The sequence below is a fragment of the Thalassophryne amazonica genome, chromosome 11 (assembly GCF_902500255.1).
Source record: "Thalassophryne amazonica chromosome 11, fThaAma1.1, whole genome shotgun sequence".
Taxonomy (NCBI): Eukaryota; Metazoa; Chordata; class Actinopteri; order Batrachoidiformes; family Batrachoididae; genus Thalassophryne; species Thalassophryne amazonica.
Window position 1 is genome coordinate 26,805,651 of NC_047113.1, and position 26,613 is coordinate 26,832,263.

The window sequence follows — 26,613 nt, forward strand, 5'->3', positions numbered from 1 at the left end:
AACTTCAGGCAGGCTGCCATGTGCCTTTTACAAAGATTGGCGATTGGTGGATTGCTGCAGAGATGGTTGTCCTTCTGGAAGGTTCGCCTCTCTCCACAAAGGAATGCTGGAGCTCTGACAGTGATCATTGGGTTCTTGGTCACCTCCCTGACTAAGGCCCCTTTCCCCCGATCACTCAGTTTAGACAGGCAGCCAGCTCTAGGAAGAGTCCTGGTGGATCCCAACTTCTTCCATTTATGGATGATGGAGGTCACTGTGCTCACTGGCACCATCAATGCAGCAGAAATGTTTCTGTATCCTTCCCCAGATTTGTGCCTCTAGACAATCCTGTCTCAGAGGTCTACAGACAATTCCTTTGACTTCATGTTTGGTTTGTGCTGTCAACTGTGGAACCTTATATGTAGACAGGTGTGTGTCTTTCCAAATCATGTCCAATCAACTGAATTTACTCCAGGTGGACTCCAATTAAACTGTAGAAACATCTCAAGGGTGATCAGTGGAAAGAGGATGTACCTGAGCTCAATTATGAGCTTCATGGCACAGCTGTGAATACTTATGTACATGTGATTTCTTAGTTTTTATTTTTACTAAATTTGAAAAAAAAAACCTTGAAGTGCTGTGAACCCTTTCTGGATGCACTGTATCTCAAGGATCTGTGGGGGTGGTCAACCTCTTTTCACTATTATTATTATAGGTCTTATAAACCATCATATGGACAAGTTGTGAAGTCCTGCCTGCAATATGGGTGTGAAACAAGTCATTCCACTCCTGCAGGTCATTGGTGTGTTGTTTTTAGGTGGAAGACAATCTATGTAAGGATTTATAGTTGATATAGAAAATGTGGTGAGCTTACACTCTGACAAATGCTCAGAATGTTCCATTCGCGGATTACGATTTGGTATTACAGTTAGTTTGAGCGTCCACTCTGATTTATGAGTACACTTGTGTTTGTGTACGCCTCACTGCTTTAGTCATTCTTGGCTTATTCCAAGGTACAAAGTACAAAAGCAGGTTTAATGTTGGATGGATATACTACTGCCAACTACTTCCTTCTTTTCAAATCACAGCAGCATTTCCTCATTCTCAACACAGTAACCAGACTGGAGGAAAAGTAGGACATCAGCTTATCACTGCTGCGTTAGAGAGAAAATAAATTATCTCCGATCTACAAAAGACACAGGATGAGTCAAACATTTCTTTGAAAGCTACAAGACATTTTCAGAACTCAACATTTAGACCCTGGTATCAGATTCCGGGTGACATGATGGCTGTTCCCCAACGAGTGGTCCACCAGAGGCGAGCCACTATCACGGCTCTGCCGCTCTACTACAGTGGACACCTGCTGAAGAAAGAACACTTCGAGAATGTGAGTACAAAGATGGAATAGTCAAGTAAGGGAGGAAAACATTCAAAGTATAGACACTGTGCATTTGATGAAGGACAATGAGTTTCACAAGTGTTTAACTGAGTTTGGGAGTTTTAATCACAGCTGAAATGTTTTTTGATTTTCAGGATTTCAAGAAGTACTACGCAGAGCTGCGTGGATGCACACTCTTTCTATACAAAGATGACACCCAGGACACAGTAAGCAAACATTTTCTGCTGCTCCAGAGAGTGATCTCTGCCCACACTTCACACATCTCTGTAAATATTAGAGATTAATTTTAGCAGGATTACACAAAAACTATGAAACTTGAAACTTGGTGAAAGGCTGGGGTGGGAGCCAAGGAAGAAACCATTAACTTTCAGAGCAGATTTGATTTAGGGGATGAATCCAGGATTGTTTTTTGTTTGTTAGTTTGCTTGTTTTTACATTGCTATATTGCCCATTATTCAATAATTCTGTAAATTTGTCAAGAGATAATGCAAAGATGTTTAGGAAAAAAAATCAGGCATATGTGGAATACTAATATCTACGTACATCCTCAGTGATGATGTTTCCATTCAGTAATGGATGATTTTTTTGATATATATTATTTTTTACAAAAATATCAGTTCCTGGTAATTCATCAGGGTTCTTCCCAGGCTATGGAATAACGGCGCTGCACCATTTTACTGCCATCACATTGCCATTATACTGTGGCGTCATCTCGCAATGTTTCTTTGATTTGACAATTTATTCATCATCCTTCGCCAAAGCCATTTAAATATATCAGTCATGACTCACCTTTCGGGACTCTTGTTTCGGGTAAGAAACGAGAATTGTTCGTTTCACACGGACAGTTTTTATTTATTCCTTAGTAATGTGCAGGGGGCAGGACACAACAGCTCTCAGGCCTGGATTGGAACGTTAATATCTCCCACTTCATCAGTTTGTAAATTGAAATTTCAGTCCCTCATGTAAAGGAAAAAAATAATAATATAATAATAATAATAATAATATCCTCCGTGTTGTGGGACTTGACTGATTAAACATTGTTCTTCTGAACCCTGCTGCTGTTACAGGCTGGATTTGTGCACCACCTCAGGTAATAATTGCCAACAGCACCCCTATACTAAAAATTTCTGGTTAGAACCCTGTTCATGTTCAAACTATTAATAATGAGTTATGGCAATAACTAAGCTATGGCATGGTAACTTTCTTAATAGGTGATCTATGCTCTATAAAACTGAAATAAAAGAGCCCCAACAAATGTATTGATCCATCATTGCTGACCTGTTAACCAAGTCCCAGCCCATCTTCTCAACTGTTTAGCACAACCAAATATCCAAATATTGATTACTCCCCAAAGGTGATTTTCATGTAATATTTTTCTGTTTCATGTAATTTTTTTGTTTTCATGTAATTCTGCTTTTGTAGTTTCCTTCCCAATGTCGCCAAGTGCTTGCGCATAGGGGGTCGTTTTGACCGTTGGGGTTTTTCTGTAATTATTGTATGGCTTTTGCCTTACAATATAAAGCGCCTTGGGGCAACTGTTTGTTGTGATTTGGCACTATATAAATAAAATTGATTTGATTTGATTTAGTACAAATTTCTATTTAAATGCTTTTTTTTTTTAAGTAGAAACAGCCTTAACCCATTAATGGCCAGTTAAACTGTTTGGTAGAACATATTAATATCTACTACATTCTACTGAAAAATGTGAAGATATTAAAGGGTTAAAAGTGCATACACGTCCCTTTTGCCATTGGAAGCATATTGTTGTAACCATATCCATAAGTGATTTTGAGCTGTTTTAAAATTAAATAAAAGCACTCCATTGGTCCCCCAGGTGAAACTAAGCCAGCGGCTCATTGTCACCAATCTGAGTAAGTGTGTTTGATAAGGAAATCTCTCAATGTGTCTGGCTGCCTTCCAGTCAAAGTCTTCCACTTGTAAACTCAAGGAAACAATACCTGCTCTGTGCAGAAAGATATGTAATGTTGCCATCAACTCCTGAATCACAGTGCAAAAAGCAGTAATACAGAGACAGCTTTTCATGAATGCCATTATGTTCAGAAGCCGCCATGTTTCCCAGCAATATGTTCCAAGCATGCTGACTGGATGCCAACTACAGGGCAATCAATAAGAGTAATTTAAATTGGTAAAAAAAAAATAACAGTTTGTCAGTTCTGGTAAAAAAAAAAAAAAAAAAAAAGTCAATCATCAGTCATTTTTCAAATGGTGTAACCATCACTGCCCGTATACTTCCATACGTCCTTTTTGTTGGCACAGATGTTAAGAAAAATATCCAATAGATGGTACTGCAGAAACCTCTTGAAAGTTTCTCATTGACCATAGTGACATTAGTCGTAAAAATATTCTTAACGCAAAAGAAACACAAGAGTAGCAGTATTGTAGACAGAGGTGGTCTGTGCCACTATGAAATATTTCAATCAATCAATCAATTTTTTTTTTTATATAGCGCCAAATCACAACAAACAGTTGCCCCAAGGCGCTTTATATTGTAAGGCAAGGCCATACAATAATTATGTAAAACCCCAACGGTCAAAACGACCCCCTGTGAGCAAGCACTTGGCTACAGTGGGAAGGAAAAACTCCCTTTTAACAGGAAGAAACCTCCAGCAGAACCAGGCTCAGGGAGGGGCAGTCTTCTGCTGGGACTGTTTGGGGCTGAGGGAGAGAACCAGGAAAAAGACATGCTGTGGAGGGGAGCAGAGATCGATCACTAATGATTAAATGCAGAGTGGTGCATACAGAGCAAAAAGAGAAAGAAACAGTGCATCATGGGAACCCCCCAGCAGTCTATGTCTATAGCAGCATAACTAAGGGATGGTTCAGGGTCACCCGATCCAGCCCTAACTATAAGCTTTAGCAAAAAGGAAAGTTTTAAGCCTAATCTTAAAAGTAGAGAGGGTGTCTGTCTCCCTGATCTGAATTGGGAGCTGGTTCCACAGGAGAGGAGCCTGAAAGCTGAAGGCTCTGCCTCCCATTCTACTCTTACAAACCCTAGGAACTACAAGTAAGCCTGCAGTCTGAGAGCGAAGCGCTCTATTGGGGTGATATGGTACTACGAGGTCCCTAAGATAAGATGGGAGCTGATTATTCAAAACCTTATAAGTAAGAAGAAGAATTTTAAATTCTATTCTAGAATTAACAGGAAGCCAATGAAGAGAGGCCAATATGGGTGAGATATGCTCTCTCCTTCTAGTCCCCGTCAGTACTCTAGCTGCAGCATTTTGAATTAACTGAAGGCTTTTTAGGGAACTTTTAGGACAACCTGATAATAATGAATTACAATAGTCCAGCCTAGAGGAAATAAATGCATGAATTAGTTTTTCAGCATCACTCTGAGACAAGACCTTTCTGATTTTAGAGATATTGCGTAAATGCAAAAAAGCAGTCCTACATATTTGTTTAATATGCGCTTTGAATGACATATCCTGATCAAAAATGACTCCAAGATTTCTCACAGTATTACTAGAGGCCAGGGCAATGCCATCCAGAGTAAGGATCTGGTTAGACACCATGTTTCTAAGATTTGTGGGGCCAAGTACAATAACATCAGTTTTATCTGAGTTTAAAAGCAGGAAATTAGAGGTCATCCATGTCTTTATGTCTGTAAGACAATCCTGCAGTTTAGCTAATTGGTGTGTGTCCTCTGGCTTCATGGATAGATAAAGCTGGGTATCATCTGCGTAACAATGAAAATTTAAGCAATACCGTCTAATAATACTACCTAAGGGAAGCATGTATAAAGTGAATAAAATTGGTCCTAGCACAGAACCTTGTGGAACTGTTGTGTGGGCCGCTGAAGAGGAGGTACTACTGGCCAACCACCACCAGAGGGCGCCCTGCCTGGAGTGCGGGCTCCAGGCACCAGAGGGTGCTGCCGCCTCACAGGAGCAGCCAGGGTGACAGCTGTCACCCATCACCTGAGACAGCTGACAGCAATCATCAGAGGGGTATATCAGCAGGACGGCATCTCCACCTCATTGCCGAGATATCGTTTCTACCGAGGAGGTAACGTATCCAGCCAACTATATCAACCTTGAATACTTTTTGCCTTTATACAGAGAGAGAGAAGAGCAGCAGGAGACAGTGTTGGATAAGTACTCACACTCCTGCACTTCAGTGTTTACTTGACGAGAGGAGGAGGTGGTGTTACCACCGTCCGTGTTGCTGGGTGCAGCGCACCCACCTCTGACTGTTTTTGTTCCTTGCCAGCAGTACCAGATCCGACAAGCGGAGGCAGTGGTCACCTGGGAGTTCGGGACTTGGCGGCTCCAGTATTCCCGGGGTTCGGTGGCGGTGGAAATCGAGTGGTTCCGGTTCGACTTGGACAGACGTCTCCTACCTTCGAGCCTGCCCACACGACACCATTGGAATTCGGCTTGTTCCCGAAATTGTAATCTGTTGTGTTTGTTGTGCGAGTTTCACAACAGTAAAGCTTTGTTATTTGACTTACTCCATTGTCCGTTCATTTGCGCCCCCTGTTGTGGGTCCGTGTTCCTACACTTTCACAACAGGATATCTCGGCCAGCGTCATGGATCCCGAGGGGCGTCAACCGGCTGTTGAACGGCCAATGGAAGAACAGGGCGCACAGGCGTCCGCAGGAGGGGTGATCGGTGAGTTGCAGCGGATCCTCACCGCTTTCACGACTCGGTTGGATTTGATGACCGAGCAGAACGTCCTCCTGAACCGCAGGGTGGAGGCTCTCGCCGCGCAGGTGGAAGCGCGCCCTGTGCGTAACAGTGACGTTCCACTGGTCGTTCAACGACCCCTCCCACCTTCCCCTGAAGCATACATAAGCCCCCCAGAGCCGTACGGAGGCTGTGTGGAGACGTGCGCGGATTTCCTTATGCAGTGTTCGCTCGTCTTCGCACAGCGTCCCGTCATGTACGCGACCGACGCTAGCAAAGTAGCTTATGTGATAAATCTGCTTCGTGGTGAGGCATGCGCTTGGGCTACAGCGCTCTGGGAGCAAAATTCACGGCTCCTTCACACATATGATGGGTTTGTGAGAGAGTTCAGAACAGTGTTCGATCACCCTAATAGAGGAGAGACCGCTTCAGCCGTGCTGCTGTCAATGAGACAGGGGCGCCGGAGCGCAGCTGCCTATGCAGTCGACTTCCGCATCGTGGCTGCGAGGTCCGGCTGGAATAGCACTGCCCTCCGCGCCGCCTTTGTAAACGGACTGTCGTTGGTCCTCAAGGAGCACCTGGTGGCTAAGGACGAACCGCGGGATTTAGATGGGCTCATCGATCTTGTCATACGATTAGACAATCGGTTAGAAGAGCGCCGTCGGGAACGAGACGAAGGGCGTGGCCGGGCACGCGTCGTCCCTCTCCCTTCCGGTTCCGACCGCGTTCCGCCCTCCCCACGCTCCACGGCCCCTGCGCTCTGTGTGGTTACAGCCCCCCCTGCTGACAAAGCTATGGACACGAGTAGGGCAACATTTAGGGCACCGGTTACACAAAGGAGGCTGGCCCACGGGGCGTGTTTTGTTTGTGGCTCGATTGAGCATCAATTAAGAGACTGCCCCGAGCGGTTAAACACCAACGCCCGCCCCTAGAAACTGGGCTAGGGGTGGGCCGAGACATTCACGTGGGACACACCCACATCGCCACACGACTCCCAGTTACCATCCTGTATGAGGATTTAACCCTGAAGGCCCCAGCACTGGTGGACACGGGCTCAGAAGGGAATTTGCTAGACAGCAAATGGGCCAGGGAGATAGGGTTCCCTCTGGTGGCGCTTATCTCGCCTGTGCAGGTACGGGCGCTAGATGGCTCCCTACTCCCTCCAATCACTCACAAGACACCACCAGTAACTCTGGTGGTGTCGGGGAATCACCGGGAGGAGATCGAGTTTTTTGTGACTCCAGCCACCCCCCGTGTGATTTTAGGGTTCCCTTGGATGTTGAAACACAATCCCCGGATCGATTGGCCGTCCGGGGTAGTGGTTCAGTGGAGCGAGACCTGCCATCGGGTATGTTTAGGTTCCTCGGTTCCTCCCGGTTCCCAGGCCAGGGAGGAGGTCAGAGCCCCGCCCAATCTAGGGACGGTTCCGGTGCAGTACCATGACTTTGCGGAGGTGTTTAGCAAGGATCTGGCGCTCACCCTTCCCCCGCACCGCCCGTATGATTGTGCCATTGATTTGGTTCCAGGTGTTGAGTTCCCGTCCAGTAGGCTGTACAACCTCTCACGACCTGAACGCGAATCAATGGAGACCTACATCCGGGACTCTTTGGCTGCCGGGTTGATCCGGAATTCCACCTCCCCGATGGGTGCAGGTTTCTTTTTTGTGGGGAAAAAGGATGGCGGATTACGTCCATGCATCGATTACAGGGGGCTGAACGAAATCACGGTTCGTAACCGATACCCCTTACCCTTGTTGGATTCGGTGTTCACGCCCCTGCATGGAGCTAAGATATTCACCAAGCTTGATCTTAGGAATGCGTATCACCTGGTTCGGATCCGGAAGGGAGACGAGTGGAAGACGGCATTTAACACCCCGTTAGGTCATTTTGAGTACCTGGTCATGCCGTTCGGTCTTACAAACGTTCCCGCGACGTTCCAAGCATTGGTTAATGATGTCTTGCGGGACTTCCTGCACCGATTCGTCTTCGTATATCTTGACGACATACTCATCTTTTCTCCGGATCCTGAGACCCATGTTCGACATGTACGTCAGGTCCTGCAGCGGTTATTGGAGAACCGGCTGTTTGTTAAGGGCGAGAAGTGTGAGTTTCACTGCACCTCTTTGTCCTTCCTGGGGTTCATCATCTCCCCCAACTCCGTCGCTCCTGATCCGGCCAAGGTTGCGGCGGTGAGAGACTGGCCCCAACCCACAAGCCGTAGGAAGCTGCAACAGTTCCTCGGCTTTGCTAATTTCTACAGGAGGTTCATTAAGGGCTACAGTCAGGTAGCTAGCCCCCTGACAGCCCTGACCTCACCAAAAGTCCCCTTCACCTGGTCGGATCGTTGCGATGCCGCGTTCAAGGAGTTGAAACGGCGCTTCTCGTCTGCACCCGTTCTGGTGCAGCCCGATCCTAGTCGCCAGTTAGTGGTTGAAGTGGACGCCTCAGACTCAGGGATAGGAGCTGTGCTGTCCCAGAGCGGGAAGACCGATAAGGTCCTTCGTCCGTGTGCCTATTTTTCCCGCAGGTTGACCCCAGCCGAACGGAACTATGACGTCGGCAATCGAGAGCTCCTTGCGGTGAAAGAGGCTCTTGAAGAGTGGAGACATCTGTTGGAGGGAACGTCTGTGCCATTCACAGTTTTCACTGACCACCGGAACCTGGAGTATATCAGGACCGCCAAGCGGCTGAATCCCAGGCAAGCCCGCTGGTCACTGTTCTTCGGCCGTTTTGACTTCCGCATCACCTACCGGCCCGGGACCAAGAACCAGAGATCGGATGCCTTGTCCCGGGTACACGAAGACGAAGTCAAAACGGAGTTGTCGGATCCACCGGAACCCATCATCCCGGAGTCCACTATCGTGGCCACCCTCACCTGGGACGTAGAGAGAACCGTCCGGGAGGCCCTGGCACGAAGCCCGGACCCCGGGACTCGACCGAAGAACAGACTTTACGTCCCACCAGAAGCTAGGGCTGCAGTCCTGGACTTCTGTCACGGCTCTAAGCTCTCCTGTCATCCAGGGGTGCGAAGAACCGTGGCAGTTGTCCGGCAGCGCTTCTGGTGGGCGTCCCTGGAGGCCGACGTCCGGGATTATATCCAGGCCTGTACCACCTGCACCAGGGGCAAGGCCGACCATCGCAAGGCTCCGGGACTGCTACAGCCGCTGCCTGTGCCTCATCGCCCCTGGTCCCACATCGGCCTGGATTTTGTCACGGGCCTCCCGCCGTCCCAGGGAAACACCGTCATCCTCACGATAGTGGACCGATTCTCCAAGGCGGCCCACTTCGTGGCCCTCCCGAAGCTCCCAACAGCCCAGGAGATGGCAGACCTCCTGGTCCACCACGTCGTCCGGCTGCATGGGATTCCATCAGACATCGTCTCCGATCGCGGTCCCCAGTTCTCCTCGCATGTCTGGAGGAGCTTCTGCCGGGAACTGGGGGCCACGGTCAGTCTCTCGTCTGGATACCACCCCCAAACCAACGGGCAAGCAGAGCGGGCCAATCAAGAGATGGAGCAGACCCTGCGCTGCGTGACAGCCGCGCACCCGGCGGCCTGGAGTACCCATCTGGCCTGGATCGAGTACGCCCACAACAGCCAAGTGTCGTCAGCCACCGGCCTCTCCCCCTTTGAGGTGTGTTTGGGGTATCAGCCCCCGTTGTTTCCGGTGGTTGAGGGAGAGGTCGGTGTGCCCTCGGTCCAGGCCCACCTACGGAAGTGCCGTCGGGTGTGGCGTGCCGCCCGCTCTGCTTTGCTGAAGGCCCGGATGAGGACAAAGGCCCATGCAGACCATCGGCGAACCCCGGCCCCTACGTATCGTCCCGGGCAGGAAGTGTGGTTGTCCACCAAGGACATCCCACTACAAGTGGCCTCCCCGAAATTGCAAGATAGATACATAGGTCCTTTCAAGATCCTCAAGGTCATCAATCCCGCCGCAGTGAGGCTTCAGCTTCCGGCCTCACTGTGGATCCATCCAGTGTTCCACGTGTCAAAGATCAAGCCCCATCACACCTCACCCCTATGTACACCCGGTCCGGCACCACCTCCTGCCCGGATCATCGATGGCGAGCCGGCTTGGACTGTGCGCCGGCTTTTGGATGTCCGACGGATGGGCCGGGGCTTTCAATATCTGGTGGACTGGGAGGGGTAAGGTCCCGAAGAACGCTCCTGGGTGAAGAGGAGCTTCATCCTGGACCCGGCCCTCCTGGCCGACTTCTACCACCGCCACCCGGACAAGCCCGGTCGAGCGCCAGGAGGCGCCCGTTGAGGGGGGGGTCCTGTTGTGTGGGCCGCTGAAGAGGAGGTACTGCTGGCCCACCACCACCAGAGGGCGCCCTGCCTGGAGTGTGGGCTCCAGGCACCAGAGGGCGCTGCCGCCTCACAGGAGCAGCCAGGGTGACAGCTGTCACCCATCACCTGAGACAGCTGACAGCAATCATCAGAGGGGTATATCAGCAGGACGGCATCTCCACCTCATTGCCGAGATATCGTTTCTACCGAGGAGGTAACGTATCCAGCCGACTATATCAACCTTGAATACTTTTTGCCTTTATACAGAGAGAGAGAAGAGCAGCAGGAGACAGTGTTGGATAAGTACTCACACTCCTGCACTTCAGTGTTTACTTGATGAGAGGAGGAGGTGGTGTTACCACTGTCCGTGTTGCTGGGTGCAGCGCACCCACCTCTGACTGTTTTTGTTCCTCGCCAGCAGTACCAGATCCGACAAGCGGAGGCAGTGGTCACCTGGGAGTTCGGGACTTGGCGGCTCCAGTATTCCCGGGGTTCGGTGGCGGTGGAAATCGAGTGGTTCCGGTTCGACTTGGACAGACGTCTCCTACCTTTGAGCCTGCCCACACGACACCATTGGAATTCGGCTTGTTCCCGAAATTGTAATCTGTTGTGTTTGTTGTGCGAGTTTCACAACAGTAAAGCTTTGTTATTTGACTTACTCCATTGTCCGTTCATTTGCGCCCCCTGTTGTGGGTCAGTGTTCCTACACTTTCACAACAGGAACTCCATAATTAACCCTAGTCTGTGAAGAAGATTCCCCATGTACATGAACAAATTGTAATCTATTAAACAAATATGATTCAAACCACCGCAGCGCAGTGCCTTTAATACCTATGGCATTTATTTAATCTTATTTCACAATAAGATTAAATAAATGCACTGCCTCCATGATTTCAGATGGTGCTGCTCCATTTCATCTGGAGCCATAAACACTGAGAAAAGATACAAACAAAATGAACACAGAGTTATAGGACAGAAGACTCCATCGCATCTGTATTTAACGTTGAGCATAAATGATCTTTTAGTCCACTAAAGTAGACCAACCCTGTCTGAAATCTGTTTGTCCACCACATCTAAATGATGATACCAATGGACAAAGAATCCTGGGATCCTGATTGGAACATGGATCAGATTGGTCTCTTTTTTTTCTGGTTGTTCACCTGTGATCCTGATCTCTGTTTCTGATCACTAATTGCTGAACTTTGATCCTGAATATTGATCTTTGTCCCAACATAACCACCTAACTGGAGGTAAAAATCAAATGTCATGTATAATCTGACTGATCCTTTGATTTATGTTACTAGAAAAAAAATAGTAACCCTTTTTCTGTATATCAGTCTCGTATGACTCACAGCTGATTCATACTATTAAGAATATATACAATTTTAACATTGATGCTCCCTTTTCTTTTTCCATGAATTAAGTGATGCATGAAAATACCATTAAGGAACAGAGAGAATAACAGTGAAATACACCAACAAAGACAATGTCTGCAACAACAACAAGGATGGTGGAGAGACAGAGAACAGCTACAAAGCTTCGTGGAGGAGGTGGTCAGGATGGTGGCAGTGATCACAGAAACATGCAGAATTTTATGACTTACTGGATATACTAAGATACGTGTAGCGTGAATGTGCGTGTGTGTGTATTCTGTGTGCAAAGGGTGAAAGATAAAAAAAAAAGACGTGCGATAACATGAATGACAGCGAGAAGCTGCAGTTACTGTAAATTGAATATCTTGAAGACACCACCTTGAGCTTTTATTACTATTTTATGACATTTTATTGGCTATGAACTGCACAACTGTGTTTGTGTTGCTACAGAGTGCACCTGGCCTGGGTAATTTATTTATTTATTTATTTAGGCATGCAAATAAGAATGTGCACTATTTTTTGTATTTTTATGTTTTCAGCATGGTTTTTGTCTGCAGGTTTCCTGTCTGCGGTGGTCTTGAAGTGAAAAACACAACAGCAAATCGCACAGCACAACAGCAAATCGCACAGCACAACAGCAAATCACACAACACAACAGCAAAAGAGAAACGACAACAACATTAACCAAAACGGAAAAGGTAGGTACCTTCGGGCAACACGAATCGTCGCTGATTGGACGGTGGTCCGTCCTGTCCTGTGAACCGGAAGACCGTATACTCAGGCGCCAGACGAACAGAAACAAACATACCGCGATGTATTGCCAAAACTGTGGCAAAGAGTTCGAGGAAAAACCAAATTTCTGCAGTGATTGTGGGAAAAGGCTAAAAGAAGACGGTGACGACACTCACGCGTGACCTTCAAGTTTAAGAGCACGTACGTTTTCACTAGCGTCGCTCATATTTTGGAAACGTTAACCTTCCGGTTCACAAGACAGGACGGACCACCATCCAATCAGCAACGATTCGTGTTGCCCGAAGGTACCTACCTTTTCCGTTTTGGTTAATGTTGTTGTCGTTTCTCTTTTGCTGTTGTGCTGTGCGATTTGCTGTTGTGTTTTTTGATTTGCTGTTGTGTTTTTTGATTTGCTGTTGGGCTGTGCGATTTGCTGTTGTGTTTTTTGATTTGCTGTTGGGCTGTGCGATTTGCTGTTGTGTTTTTTGATTTGCTGTTGTGTTTTTTGATTTGCTGTTGTGCTGTGTGATTTGCTGTTGTGTTTTTTGATTTGCTGTTGTGCTGTGTGATTTACTGTTGTGTTTTTTGATTTGCTGTTGGGCTGTGCGATTTGCTGTTGTGTTTTTTGATTTGCTGTTGTGTTTTTTGATTTGCTGTTGTGCTGTGTGATTTGCTGTTGTGTTTTTTGATTTGCTGTTGTGCTGTGTGATTTGCTGTTGTGTTTTTTGATTTGCTCTTGTGTTTTTTGATTTGCTGTTGTGCTGTGTGATTTGCTGTTGTGTTTTTTGATTTGCTGTTGTGCTGTGTGATTTGCTGTTGTGTTTTTTGATTTGCTCTTGTGTTTTTTGATTTGCTGTTGTGCTGTGTGATTTGCTGTTGTGTTTTTTGATTTGCTGTTGTGCTGTGTGATTTGCTGTTGTGCTGTGCGATTTGCTGTTGTGTTTTTTGATTTGCTGTTGTGCTGTGTGATTTGCTGTTGTGTTTTTTTTTTTGATTTGCTGTTGTGTTTTTTGATTTGCTGTTGTTTTTTGATTTGCTGTTGTTTTTTGATTTGCTGTTGTGTTTTTTTTTTTTTGATTTGCTGTTGTGTTTTTTGATTTGCTGTTGTGTTTTTTTTTTTTGATTTGCTGTTGTGTTTTTTGATTTGCTGTTGTGCTGTGTGATTTGCTGTTGTGTTTTTTGATTTGCTCTTGTGTTTTTGGATTTGCTGTTGTGCTGTGCGATTTGCTGTTGTGTTTTTTGATTTGCTGTTGGGCTGTGCGATTTGCTGTTGTTTTTTTTTGATTTGCTGTTGTGTTTTTTGATTTGCTGTTGTGCTGTGTGATTTGCTGTTGTGTTTTTTGATTTGCTCTTGTGTTTTTTGATTTGCTGTTGTGCTGTGCGATTTGCTGTTGTGTTTTTTGATTTGCTGTTGTGCTGTGCGATTTGCTGTTGTGTTTTTTTTTTATTTGCTGTTGTGTTTTTTGATTTGCTGTTGTGCTGTGCGATTTGCTGTTGTGTTTTTTTTTATTTGCTGTTGTGCTGTGCGATTTGCTGTTGTGTTTTTTTTTATTTGCTGTTGTGCTGTGCGATTTGCTGTTGTGTTTTTTTTTATTTGCTGTTGTGCTGTGCGATTTGCTGTTGTGTTTTGCACTTCAGGGCTACCGTACTTGTCAGAGACTAATGAGTTTGACTTCTGTCTGGTGTGTCAGTACACAGAGAAGCTGGACCTGGAGAATCTGAAGTCCATGCGGTTGGATTCGCCGTGTCAGATAAAGATGTCGCCTGTATTCACGCTCACCTTACACACAGAGGAGGTGCAGCTAAAGGTCAGCAGCCGCAAAAACACCCTCAGCGTTTACGCTCATCATCTTCAGCTTCAGACTGTTCAAAAATTAAAAACCAAAAATGAACCACACAGATGTTTCCTACTGTGCACAAGCTGTCACATAACAAACATTTATTTACTGGCTGCACACACACGATTTTGTTGTGAAATTAGCAGCCACTTAGCTAAGCTAGCATCTTCATTAGCAGATTAGCTTTTCAGCTAACTTTGAACAACATTAGAGGACCAATTAACTTCCACTAAGTCAGCCCATATTTTCTTGAATAAAGTTTAATGGTAAAAAGTTTAAAACAAACCCAAATAGCAAACGTGACACATAGTGCAGTGTTGCCAAAAAATAAAATAAAATCTCACCAGAAGTCGCTATAGTCTCTCTGAAATGTCACTAGTTTGCATGAGGATTTCCAATTTTATGCTACAACGTATTCAAATTTATGCACCCCAAACCAAAGACAAATTAATATGATGAAAAGTGGTTAGCCATAGCTTCAGCAAAATGTTTTAGTGGTTTATAGAGTCTTTGTATGGCAACAATTCTGCCAGTTTGCACCTCATTGTCACAAATGAGAGTGAATGAGGCACTTTTGATTGAGATATAATACAAAATGTACAACAAATGGGCTTTTCAATATTAAATTCAAATGTTGACAAAATTCACAATCCAGATCAGATCCGGATCAAACTTTGTCAGACGATAGTGAGTGTCAGTCTGCACCTCACTTTCAAAAATGACAGTGATTGAGGCATGTTTGTTTAAGATATAATGTCAAATATACATTAAACGGGATTTTCAATGCTAAATTTAAATGGCCACAAAATCTGTAATCTGGATCAATGTCAGTCTATAAAGGATACCATCCTACATAACATTCTCAAATATGAATGTAATTTATGAAGTTATGAATTTTTGAATTTTTTTAAAGATAGGGATTTTAAGAGTTATCCAAGATTGGTCCTGACTTTGCCCTTTGACCTGTGACTTTGAAAATTGAATCAGTTCTTGACTATCAGCTTATGAATCTCCAAAAAAAATGTCATAATGTCACACTGACTCCAATTTCAGCATTCTGCTTCATGTGATTCTGAAGAAGAGATGAATTCATGACATATGTGGGCAGTATATATTTGTTTTCTGCTTTTTGTGAAGGTGAAGTTCTTTGCTCGTCTCCAAACCTTCTGTTTGTGTCAATGTGCAGGTGGACAGTCTTGACACAGCAGAGGAATGGCAGGGTTATATCCACACTGTGGTTAAAGTAAGCATGTGCACAGACACACACATGCACGCAGAGTTTTGAATTGTATCAATAAAATATAATTAATTAAAATGTATTGAGTGACACATTCGAGTGAAAATCTGGACCTGTAAGTGAAATGTTGCTAACAACGTGGTACCCATTTTTTTTTTTTAAGTCACTGAATCCCCACTGCTGCAGGAAGAGATATAATATATGTATCTAAATATAACTCAATAAACTTCAACTTCAACTTTTTTCTTATATAGCGCCAAATCACAACAAACAGTTGCCCCAAGGCGCTCCATATTGTAAGGCAAGGCCATACAATAATTATGAAAAACCCCAACGGTCAAAACGACCCCCTATGAGCAAGCACTTGGCCACAGTGGGAAGGAAAAACTCCCTTTTAACAGGAAGAAACCTCCAGCAGAACCAGGCTCAGGGAGGGGCAGTCTTCTGCTGAGACTGGTTGGGGCTGAGGGAAAAAAAAAACAGGAAAAAGACATGCCGTGAAGGGGGGCAGAGATCGATCACTAATGATTAAATGCAGAGTGATGCATACGGAGCAAAAAGAGAAAGGAACAGTGCATCATGGGAACCAGCCTAGAGGAAATGAATGCATGAATTAGTTTTTCAGCATCACTCAGAGACAAGACCTTTCTGATTTTAGAGATATTGCGTAAATGCAAAAAGGCAGTCCTACATATTTGTTTAATATGCGCTTTGAATGACATATCCTGATCAAAAATGACTCCAAGATTTCTCACAGTATTACTAGAGATCAGGGAAATGCCATCCAGAGTAACGATCTGGTTAGACACCATGCTTCTAAGATTTGTGGGGCCAAGTACAATAACTTCAGTTTTATCTGAGTTTAAAAGCAGGAAATTAGAGGTCATCCATGTCTTTATGTCTGTAAGACAATCCTGCAGTTTAGCTAATTGGTGTGTATCCTCTGGCTTCATGGATAGATAAAGCTGGGTATCATCTGCGTAACAATGAAAATTTAAGCAATACCGTCTAATAATACTGCCTAAGGGAAGCATGTATAAAGTGAATAAAATTGGTCCTAGCACAGAACCTTGTGGAACTCCATAATTAACTTTAGTCTGTGAGGAAGATTCCCCATTTACATGAACAAACTGTAATCTATTAGACAAATATGATTCAAACCACCGCAGCGCAGTGCCTTTAATACCTATGACATGCTCTAATCTCTGTAATAAAGTTTTATGGTCAACAGTATCAAAAGCAGCAGTGAGGTCCAACAGAACAAGCACAGAGATAAGTCCACTGTCCGAAGCCATAAGAAGATCATTTGTAACCTTCACTAATGCTGTTTCTGTACTATGATGAATTCTAAAACCTGACTGAAACTCTTCAAATAGACCATTCCTCTGCAGGTGATCAGTTAGCTGTTTTACAACTACCCTCTCAAGAATCTTTGAGAGAAAAGGAAGGTTGGAGATTGGCCTATAATTAGCTAAGATAGCTGGGTCAAGTGATGGCTTTTTAAGTAATGGTTTAATCACTGCCACCTTAAAGGCCTGTGGTACATAACCAACTAACAAAGATAGATTGATCATATTTAAGATTGAAGCATTAAATAATGGTAGGACTTCCTTGAGCAGCCTGGCAGGAATGGGGTCTAATAAACATGTTGATGGTTTGGATGAAGTAACTAATGAAAATAACTCAGACAGAACAATCGGAGAGAAAGAGTCTAACCAAATACCGGCATCACTGAAAGCAGCCAAAGATAACGATACATCTTTGGGATGGTTATGAGTAATTTTTTCTCTAATAGTCAAAATTTTGTTAGCAAAGAAAGTCATGAAGTCATTACTAGTTAAAGTTAATGGAATACTCAGCTCAATAGAGCTCTGACTCTTTGTCAGCCTGGCTACAGTGCTGAAAAGAAACCTGGGGTTATTCTTATTTTCTTCAATTAGTGATGAGTAGAAAGATGTCCTAGCTTTACGGAGGGCTTTTTTATAGAGCAACAAACTCTTTTTCCAGGCTAAGTGAAGATCTTCTAAATTAGTGAGACGCCATTTCCTCTCCAACTTACGGGTTATCTGCTTTAAGCTACGAGTTTGTGAGTTATACCACGGAGTCAGACACTTCTGATTTAAAGCTCTCTTTTTCAGAGGAGCTACAGCATCCAAAGTTGTCTTCAAAGAGGATGTAAAACTATTGACGAGATACTCTAACTCCCTTACAGAGTTTAGGTAGCTACTCTGCTCTGTGTTGGTATATGACATTAGAGAACATAAAGAAGGAATCATATCCTTAAACCTAGTTACAGCACTTTCTGAAAGACTTCTAGTGTAATGAAACTTATTCCCCACTGCAGGGTAGTCCATCAGGGTAAATGTAAATGTTATTAAAAAATGATCAGACAGAAGGGAGTTTTCAGGGAATACTGTTAAGTCTTCTATTTCCATACCATAAGTCAGAACAAGATCTAAGATATGATTAAAGTGGTGGGTGGACTCACTTACTTTTTGAGCAAAGCCGATAGAGTCTAATAGATTAAATGCAGTGTTGAGGCTGTCATTCTCAGCATCTGTGTGGATGTTAAAATCGCCCACTATAATTATCTTATCTGAGCTAAGCACTAAGTCAGACAAAAGGTCTGAAAATTCACAGAGAAACTCACAGTAACGACCAGGTGGACGATAGATAATAACAAATAAAACTGGGTTTTGGGACTTCCAATTTGGATGGACAAGACTAAGAGACAAGCTTTCAAATGAATTAAAGCTCTGTCTAGGTTTTTGATTAATTAATAAGCTGGAATGGAAGATCGCTGCTAATCCTGCGCCTCGGCCTGTGCTACGAGCATTCTGACAGTTAGTGTGACTCGGGGGTGTTGACTCATTTAAACTAACATATTCATCCTGCTGTAACCAGGTTTCTGTTAGGCAGAATAAATCAATACGTTGATCAATTATTATATAATTTACCAACAGGGACTTAGATGAGAGAGACCTAATGTTTAATAGACCACATTTAACTGTTTTAGTCTGTGGTGCAATTGAAGGTGCTATATTATTTTTTCTTTTTGAATTTTTATGCTTAAATAGATTTTTGCTGGTTATTGGTGGTCTGGGAGCAGGCACCGTCTCTACGGGGATGGGGTAATGAGGGGATGGCAGGGGGAGAGAAGCTGCAGAGAGGTGTATAAGACCACAGCTCTGCCTCCTGGTCCCAACGCTGGAAAAATAAACAATATTTTAAGAGCAGTGTCTCACGACGTGTTGTGCTTTGAGAATATTGTTGAATTTTAATTGGGTTTTTTCTTTTTTTACTAATTTTATATGCACTCTCAGTCATAAAAGTGACAATGAAAGAATTTTATGTTTTAAAAAATAAGCAACACCAGTTTGAAGGGAAAATCCTTTCAAAAATAATGGTGACCTTTACATTCTTTTAGCTTTTTCCGTATTGTTCAGGGTTGCCACAGTGTATCCGCATGTTAATTTAGCACATGTTTATACCGCGTGTCCTTTCTGACGCAACTCTAGATATACAAAGAGAATGCGAGATCACCTGTCCTGCGTGTTTTCCACATGTATCTTCTGTTGCCACAGCTGATGAGTCAAATCTGGTGTTGTCCAGCTCTCTATTGGCTCAGCACACCTGACTTTAGTTTGTTAGCAGTAACTAGGTGGAGCCGGAAGAGTTGGGGAACCATGTAAGGGAGGTGATCTGCAGGAGCAGAGTTTAAAAATCAATGCAGCTGTATTGATAATACACAATGCAATTTGTAACTCACACTTCTGATTGGTCAATCTCAGTCACATGATTATGCAGCAGCCTTTACTTTGTTTTCTATCTGTACAGTAGGCGTTAGATTACATTTTGAAGTGATGATCTTCAACGCTTTCTCTGGTTGCAGAATATTTAGCACTTAAATGAAAAATAACATAATTGTGATTCTGAGGCCTTTGGTTCAGAAGTTCCACACCACAGTTTCTCACAATGTGTAGTGGGTCAAAGCTTGAAGTTATCATGCACACCACGTAGAAATGGCTATGGAATAATTCCTAGCCCTACAGGATAATTACGATAGCAAGCGGACACATTTGGGTAGTCGCTTTGTAAGATCAATGATTTAAGAATATTTGGGGGCTTAAAATCAGAGCACAAATAATGTAAGTAACAAATTCACATCAGTAAATGTAGTTGTGTACTGATATTCACTGCACCAACGCATGTTTTTTGTTGGTGATGCCATCAGAAGTGTCGGATCCTGTGATCTTTGTATGTACGTTAGCAAGATATCTTAAAAATGCCAAATCTGGTTTTGATCAAACTTGGCAGGTACATTGAGCCTGTGGATGGGACGACATGGTTTGAGTTTGTTTAGGATCAGTCAGTGATCAAGGTCAGAGGTCAAGGTCAAATTTCCAGCCCCATGCTAATATAAACAATAGGACAAAGGCTAACCTTGTGAATATACATGTAAATTCAGATATTTTACAGGTAGTCAACATGAGAGTTCAAAAGCCCATGTTTCATTTTCTCCACATACCCGATTCTTTGAAATGTGGATTATTTGAATCTAGCTGTAATTTACTTTCACAGCATCACTAGATTTCCCACGCAGCCACAAAAAGTTGGAAATATGAGGATGGCTTTAAATGTATACTTTTCAAGAAGACCTGATAAGGTTTCTCAGAGGACTTTATAAACTGACGTGCAGTTTGTGTGCCAGTAAGAGACAGTAGTTGTTTTTTTCTTTTATCTGTAGAAGGAGATTCCCAGTACACTTCAGCTGCTCCCTGGCCAAAAAATAATGTTGCAGGACATTCTTGCTCAGGAGAAGAGGAGAAACTGTGCAAAACCAAGTCCTCCGATTCCTCCACTTCCTCCCCGGCCAGCCTTTCTCAGTGCAGCTTCCTCACCCAAAGCAGCTGAAGCTTGCAGAGGCAGCCTTCCTGAGATGCCTTCGTGAGTCAGCGAGCGTTGCCCGTGGCAGCACGTTTTTAACAACTTCTAGATTTGTTCCTGTGGCCAGCAATAAGGAAGGTTTAAATTTGCCTGAATTCTCCTGCAGGTGTTTCTACGGTGTGACTCGACAAGAGGCCGAGCGGATGTTGGAGGAGAACCCAGAGTACGGAAGCATCATCATCCGGCCCGCTGCGCTGGCCAAAAATTACGCCCTGACCCTAAGGCAGCAGACGCCCAGGTTTGATTCCGCCGTCTGTCGCTGCTTTGAAGCTCTGCCAAACAATGCAACACATTCTTATGCAACATCTAAAACACGAGCAGACCTCAAAACCAAAGGATAAGATGAACCAGAGCAGCCTGGTTTAAAAACAAATAAAAAGAAATCCTAAAAGATAAATTTCAGTTCTAAGCCAACAGTCGTGAGAGATTAAGACCAGAACATATGCTGTCGTTATGGAGGTCATAGGTCTGAGTTTTATTACCTCCAGCAATGAGATTATGGTTGTTTTATTGGTATTTGGCTGATTTTCAGCATGATTACCTGAAAATATATCAGCTGATTTTCCCATATTCCCATAAGTGGGTGGACATGTGGAGGAAAGCACCAGCCAGAACCTGTTTAACTTTTGACCCAGATCCAAATTAAATTAAGGACCTGGACTTTTATATAAAATAAGTGTGTTTAATATCCATTAGCATGCAAAACATTTGAGCTTTAACTTTTTATGACATCAAATTTAAAAAAGCTTCTGCATATTCAGATTTCTACAGTTAAGCTCTTTAAAATCACAAATGCAAAGATAAAAACTTAAAAAGAAAAATACAAAAGAATAAAAATAATTAAATTCATTTAAATTAAAAAGAATAATACAACTAAATTATCACTTTTCAGCTCCATTTTGTCAAGAAACACTGTGAGACTTAAACCTAAAGGGGTTTTGATCATTTGTTTTTTAGTTTGTTTGTTTGTTTTGTTTATTTGGGGGGTGGGGGGGGGGGGTGGAAGAAGGACAAACTCTTTCTCCACCATGAAGCTGTGTAATCGGCGAGACAACAGACAAAGGTTACTCTCTGCATATCCTGTCCCATCACAGCCACACAAACTTAGAACCACCTCAGAGTTGTCATGGACATCTTGGTGGCTTCCCTCACTCGACTCCCTCCTGCACAGTCACCATGTTTGGAAAACGGCTGCTCCAAGCAGATTTACAATACTTTTTGTATTTCTTAATGGGTGATAGAAATGAAGTCCTGGACTATTGTAATTCATTATTATCAGGTTGTCCTAAACTAACGGGGACTAGAAGGAGAGAGCATATCTCACCCATATTGGCTTCTCTTCATTGGCTTCCTGTTAATTCTGGAACAGAATTTAAAATTCTTCTTCTTACTTATAAGGTTTTGAATAATCAGGTCCCATCTTATCTTAGGGACCTCATAGTACCATATCACCCCAATAGAGCGCTTCGCTCTCAGACTGCAGGCTTACTTGTAGTTCCTAGGGTTTGTAAGAGTAGAATGGGAGGCAGAGCCTTCAGCTTTCAGGCTCCTCTCCTGTGGAACCAGCTCCCAATTCAGATCAGGGAGACAGACACCCTCTCTACTTTTAAGATTAGGCTTAAAACTTTCCTTTTTGCTAAAGCTTATAGTTAGGGCTGGATCAGGTGACCCTGAACCATCCCTTAGTTATGCTGCTATAGACTTAGACTGCTGGGGGGTTCCCATAATGCACTGAGTGTTTCTTTCTCTTTTTGCTCCGTATGCACCACTCTGCATTTAATCATTAGTGATTGATCTCTGCTCCCCTCCACAGCATGTCTTTTTCCTGGTTCTCTCCCTCAGCCCCAACCAGTCCCAGCAGAAGACTGCCCCTCCCTGTGCCTGGTTCTGCTGGAGATTTCTTCCTGTTAAAAGGGAGTTTTTCCTTCCCACTGTCACCAAGTGCTTGCTCACAGGGGGTCGTTTTGACCATTGGGGTTTTTACGTAATTATTGTATGGCCTTGCCTTACAATATAAAGCGCCTTGGGGCAACTGTTTGTTGTGATTTGGCGCTATATAAATAAAATTGATTGATTGATTGATTGATTGAAGTCCCAAACATGACTTGGATTTGGAGATGTTGATGTATCCATCAGATGCACCACAGATAGATATTATGCCATGGAAGACTCCACTGTATTTTGGAGGTGATTCGGATCCAGATTGGTGGATGTCAGGAATCTCAGATTGCTCTTGTTGTTGTTATTATTATTATGTAAATGTAGAGGTGTAAAATCTCTAGTGTGCCGTTTCCATGCCACTGGAGATCTTTTCAATGATCATCATCACTCTTTATTTTAACACTATTTTAATTTCAGTGTAACAGTGTGCATGATATGCTGGGCATCATAAAGGGATGAAGGTTTCCATTTGTTAAAAGTTCATATTTCTGCCAATCAGTATATGTTTTCTTTATCCAGATCTGCTCCAAAAAGAGCTGGCATGTAATCCAGGTCAAGCCTTTCAGACAAAAAATGTAAAAGTTATTTATGTTTGAATGATGCTATTGATGTTGGTGCAATAATATCTTGTGCATGTAGTACAAATACAGTGTGAGGTCACCTGGTCTTTCTTGTGTTTCAGTGGGATGGTCATGAAGAACTACAGACTGACGCCTTCAAAGTCAGGGATTATCATTGAACTGGATACAGCAGTGAGTCTCACAGCTTTCAAATTACCACAATTATTTTAATATTTAACATCAAAATGAAGTCTTAAAACATTCAGGAGCTGAAAAGAACAAAGCCTGGTTTCTGCTGTTAAATGGAGCTGCACACATCCATCTGTTTTCTAAAGTCCTTTGTTGCAGTTAATGTTCATCTTCTTGCTGTCAATAATTACACAGAGAAATTCAATCTGGCCAAGAAGTCAAGTATAATAAATAAGATAATACAGATTTCAGTCACTAGGTAATAGTGACTGTGGGCATGAGGACAGTAAGGGTTACACAACAATTAGAATTTTGACCCTGGTGACCTTGACTATCATTCAAATGATTGACCTTAGATTGTTGTTGCCAGGGCAATTCAGAAATCCACCTGCAGCAGTGCTCTGAATTACTGGCACCTGTATATTTTAGGTTCTGGTACATTTTAAAATGTATTCAGAAATAAATGCAAACAAACTAATTTTGTGTCAACAAAAATATTTAAAAAATGTATTGAACAGAAACAACAAAATGCTTTCATAAACTGAAAAAAAATATATTAAATTTGATGAATTTACATTAAATCATCACTTTTACAGAAAATCATCACTTCTTTACATGAGTCAGAAAATTGACACATACTCATTTCCAAATCACTGAATATGTCTCAGACTTCATTTTTATCCATCATTAATAAATACAAACTGGATGGTGCTCTATGGTAAATCTGTCTGGAGGAAGCAGTTCTCAAAAATGGAGCGATCATACAAGGAGACAAGTGAGGGAAGCCAGCAAGATGCCTGTTACAAACACTGAAAAAGTGCTAGGCTTTTGTGGTTGTAAGTGGAGAAACTGCAGAGTTCACATTTTCTTGCATCAGCAGACACAGCTTCATCATGTTGGAGCGGAACAAAGAAGGGTTTTCAGATAAGAAAGCTGATCAGGTCTGGGCTTCAGGCGCACGTGTGCCTTCTGGTGAATTGTAGTTGAAGTGCCATGTTTTGTTTTGTTTTTTTTTAGAAACTCCTTCAGTTTGCCACTCCACCTCTGTGGGGGTGCCAGTAAGTGTGTGTGTGCCACATTTGGTCCAAATTCCATGACTTTTCCAGAATTCTTTAAGGGCATTTCTGGGGTCAACTTTCATTGACATACCGTACGTTTTACAAAAAAATTAGCAATCAGACCTGTGAAGAGTAGAACAGACAGACAGACTGACTTTTGACCACAACGACTGATTGGACTTTGAAGGCAAATTTGATGTTCCTGAGGAATTCCTGAACCCACCTTCTTGTGTGTGCCAATTTTGGTGCAAATCAGAGTGATTTTTGTTCTGTTTTGTCATTTTTTTTGTTGTTTTTTTTTACCCCAATGACAAACCCTTTAAAGGAAGTTCTGGAGCTGACAGTCATCCAAATATCAAGTTTGGTGGAAAACAGACAAAGGACTTGCGAAGAGTTTGAGGACCAACAAATAGACAAACATTGCTAACAATTAAGGCCCTTTTCCATTACACAGATCGAGCAGTACTCGGCTCTGCTCGGTTTGGTACCAGGCACGTCATTTTCCATTACAATGACAGCATGATGCAGGATCAACATTCCAAGCAGGGAAAGCTTACTATAATAAACGTTTATGGCAGAGGATTCATTTTGGGCTAATTAAATTCTGTTTCCGCTGCTCTGCAGGTGACCGTCTCCTCCTTGAACGAGGTGCTTAAATACTTTCTTGAGAAAACAGAGCACCGTCTTTATCCATTCATCATGGCTCATCCCTACGACACTCGAATCGGTGAGACAAGGGTCGCTCGGTCTGCAGATCAGTGCCGGATTACATGTACACGTGTGTCAGCTTCTCAAACGTTGTGTTCTTACAGGGTTGCCATCTGTGCCAATGTGCATCACTTCACAACAACCAAAAGTGGTGCCCCAGGCGCACGTGGCACCCATGCAGCACTCACAGAGTGCACCAGAGTCTCTTAAACCACCACCGTCCAAAGTCACAGAGAATGAATACTTGATTCCAGATGATGACAGCAAAGACAAGAAAGGTGTGAATGAGCAGACATATCTCATTTAACGTATTTTGAATCACAAATTTATGTTTTGTTTTGTTTTTTTCTGTTTTGTGTGAACTAGTTCTGCTGGCCAATGAGCTTGGGGCAGTTTTACAATCACGGTGGGAAAAACACCACTGAAATCAATGGGATGGACGGAAACAACTCTCAGATGAAACACAGCGGTTGATTTCTTTTAAACACTCTGCAGAAAAATGCATCAATTATTGTTACGTAGGATGACTGTAAACTCTGATTACTTGAGTTTAAACTGAAAATTCAGTTAAAAACAATGAAACCTCAACTATAGTACAGAAGCACGGCTTGGAGATATTTACTTAGATAGTACACAACTTTATGCTCACTACAATTCATGAAAAAAATCCCTGTAGTTTTTAGTTTCCTCATCTTTATGTTGCTGCAGGGCAATTGTACAGCAACAGAATTAGAATGACAGCAAAATCTGGCCATTTTTTAGCTGAGCAATAAAAATGTGATCTGACTATAATTTCCTTATCATAGAATTACCCGACACATACTGGTTATTGTGTGCATTTTAATTTTTGTAAATTATGATATAGTTTCCAGTGTAAGTTAAACTCCCTTTTAATCATTAATTCAAACTGCTGCTCTAATAAATGTGTTATGATAGTAGTAATATGAATGACATTTTACATTCGGCTCCCAAAATATTTGGACAGGGTTTTTTTTGTGTGTATTTTATTTTTTTTGGTGCTGTTTGCAAACTCAGAGGTGTCTTTTTAAATCATTTAGCACAATTCTCTGAGATTTAAGTATAAATTAAATATAAATGTAAATATTAAACATAAACGATCAATATGAAATATAATTGTTAAATATAAACATTTAATAAATGTAAATATATTTACATTTAATGTAATTGTGGAGAGCACAATGGCTTAGTGGTTAGAACTGTTGCTGGTTTTAAAATCCAGCCTGGTCCTCCCTGTGTTTATGGGGGTTCCCTCCCACTTCAAAATTTTATCTCTGCGTTTTTACCAACTTGAGGAGGGAACCCCCAGATGGAAGGCAGGCACTCTAACCACGAGGCTAAAACCCATGGGCTCTCACGTCTGTTGCTGGAGCATCTTTTGGCGTTGGGGAGTGAGGTTTTCCGGCTACCTGTGCACAGAACTCCGGCTTGCCTCAGTCACACATACACATTGGGGTTAGGTGGTTTGGTTACTCTAAGTTAACTGTAGGTGTGAGCAAGAGTGTGAATGAGTTCGTCTGTCTATACAGTAGTGTTCAGAATAATAGTAGTACTATGTGACTAAAAAGATTAATCCAGGTTTTGAGTATATTTCTTATTGTTACATGGGAAACAAGGTACCAGTAGATTCAGTAGATCATCACAAATCCAACAAGACCAAGCATTCATGATATGCACACTCTTAAGGCTATGAAATTGGA

The 26,613-nt window shown here is 43.0% G+C and overlaps 1 protein-coding gene across 1 annotated transcript; it reads left to right on the forward strand.

Annotated features, from left to right (window-relative positions):
• Window positions 1-665: 665 nt before the first annotated feature.
• LOC117519782 (signal-transducing adaptor protein 1-like) lies at window positions 666-25,658 on the forward strand. The gene is made up of 10 exons (XM_034181027.1): window positions 666-1,366; window positions 1,513-1,584; window positions 14,109-14,225; window positions 15,442-15,498; window positions 20,240-20,439; window positions 20,546-20,677; window positions 23,063-23,132; window positions 24,812-24,914; window positions 25,000-25,173; window positions 25,262-25,658. The coding sequence occupies exons 1-10, from the start codon at window positions 1,262-1,264 to the stop codon at window positions 25,318-25,320; spliced, it is 1,089 nt and encodes a 362-aa protein (XP_034036918.1). The 5' UTR covers window positions 666-1,261; the 3' UTR covers window positions 25,321-25,658.
• The last annotated feature ends 955 nt before the right edge of the window (window positions 25,659-26,613 follow it).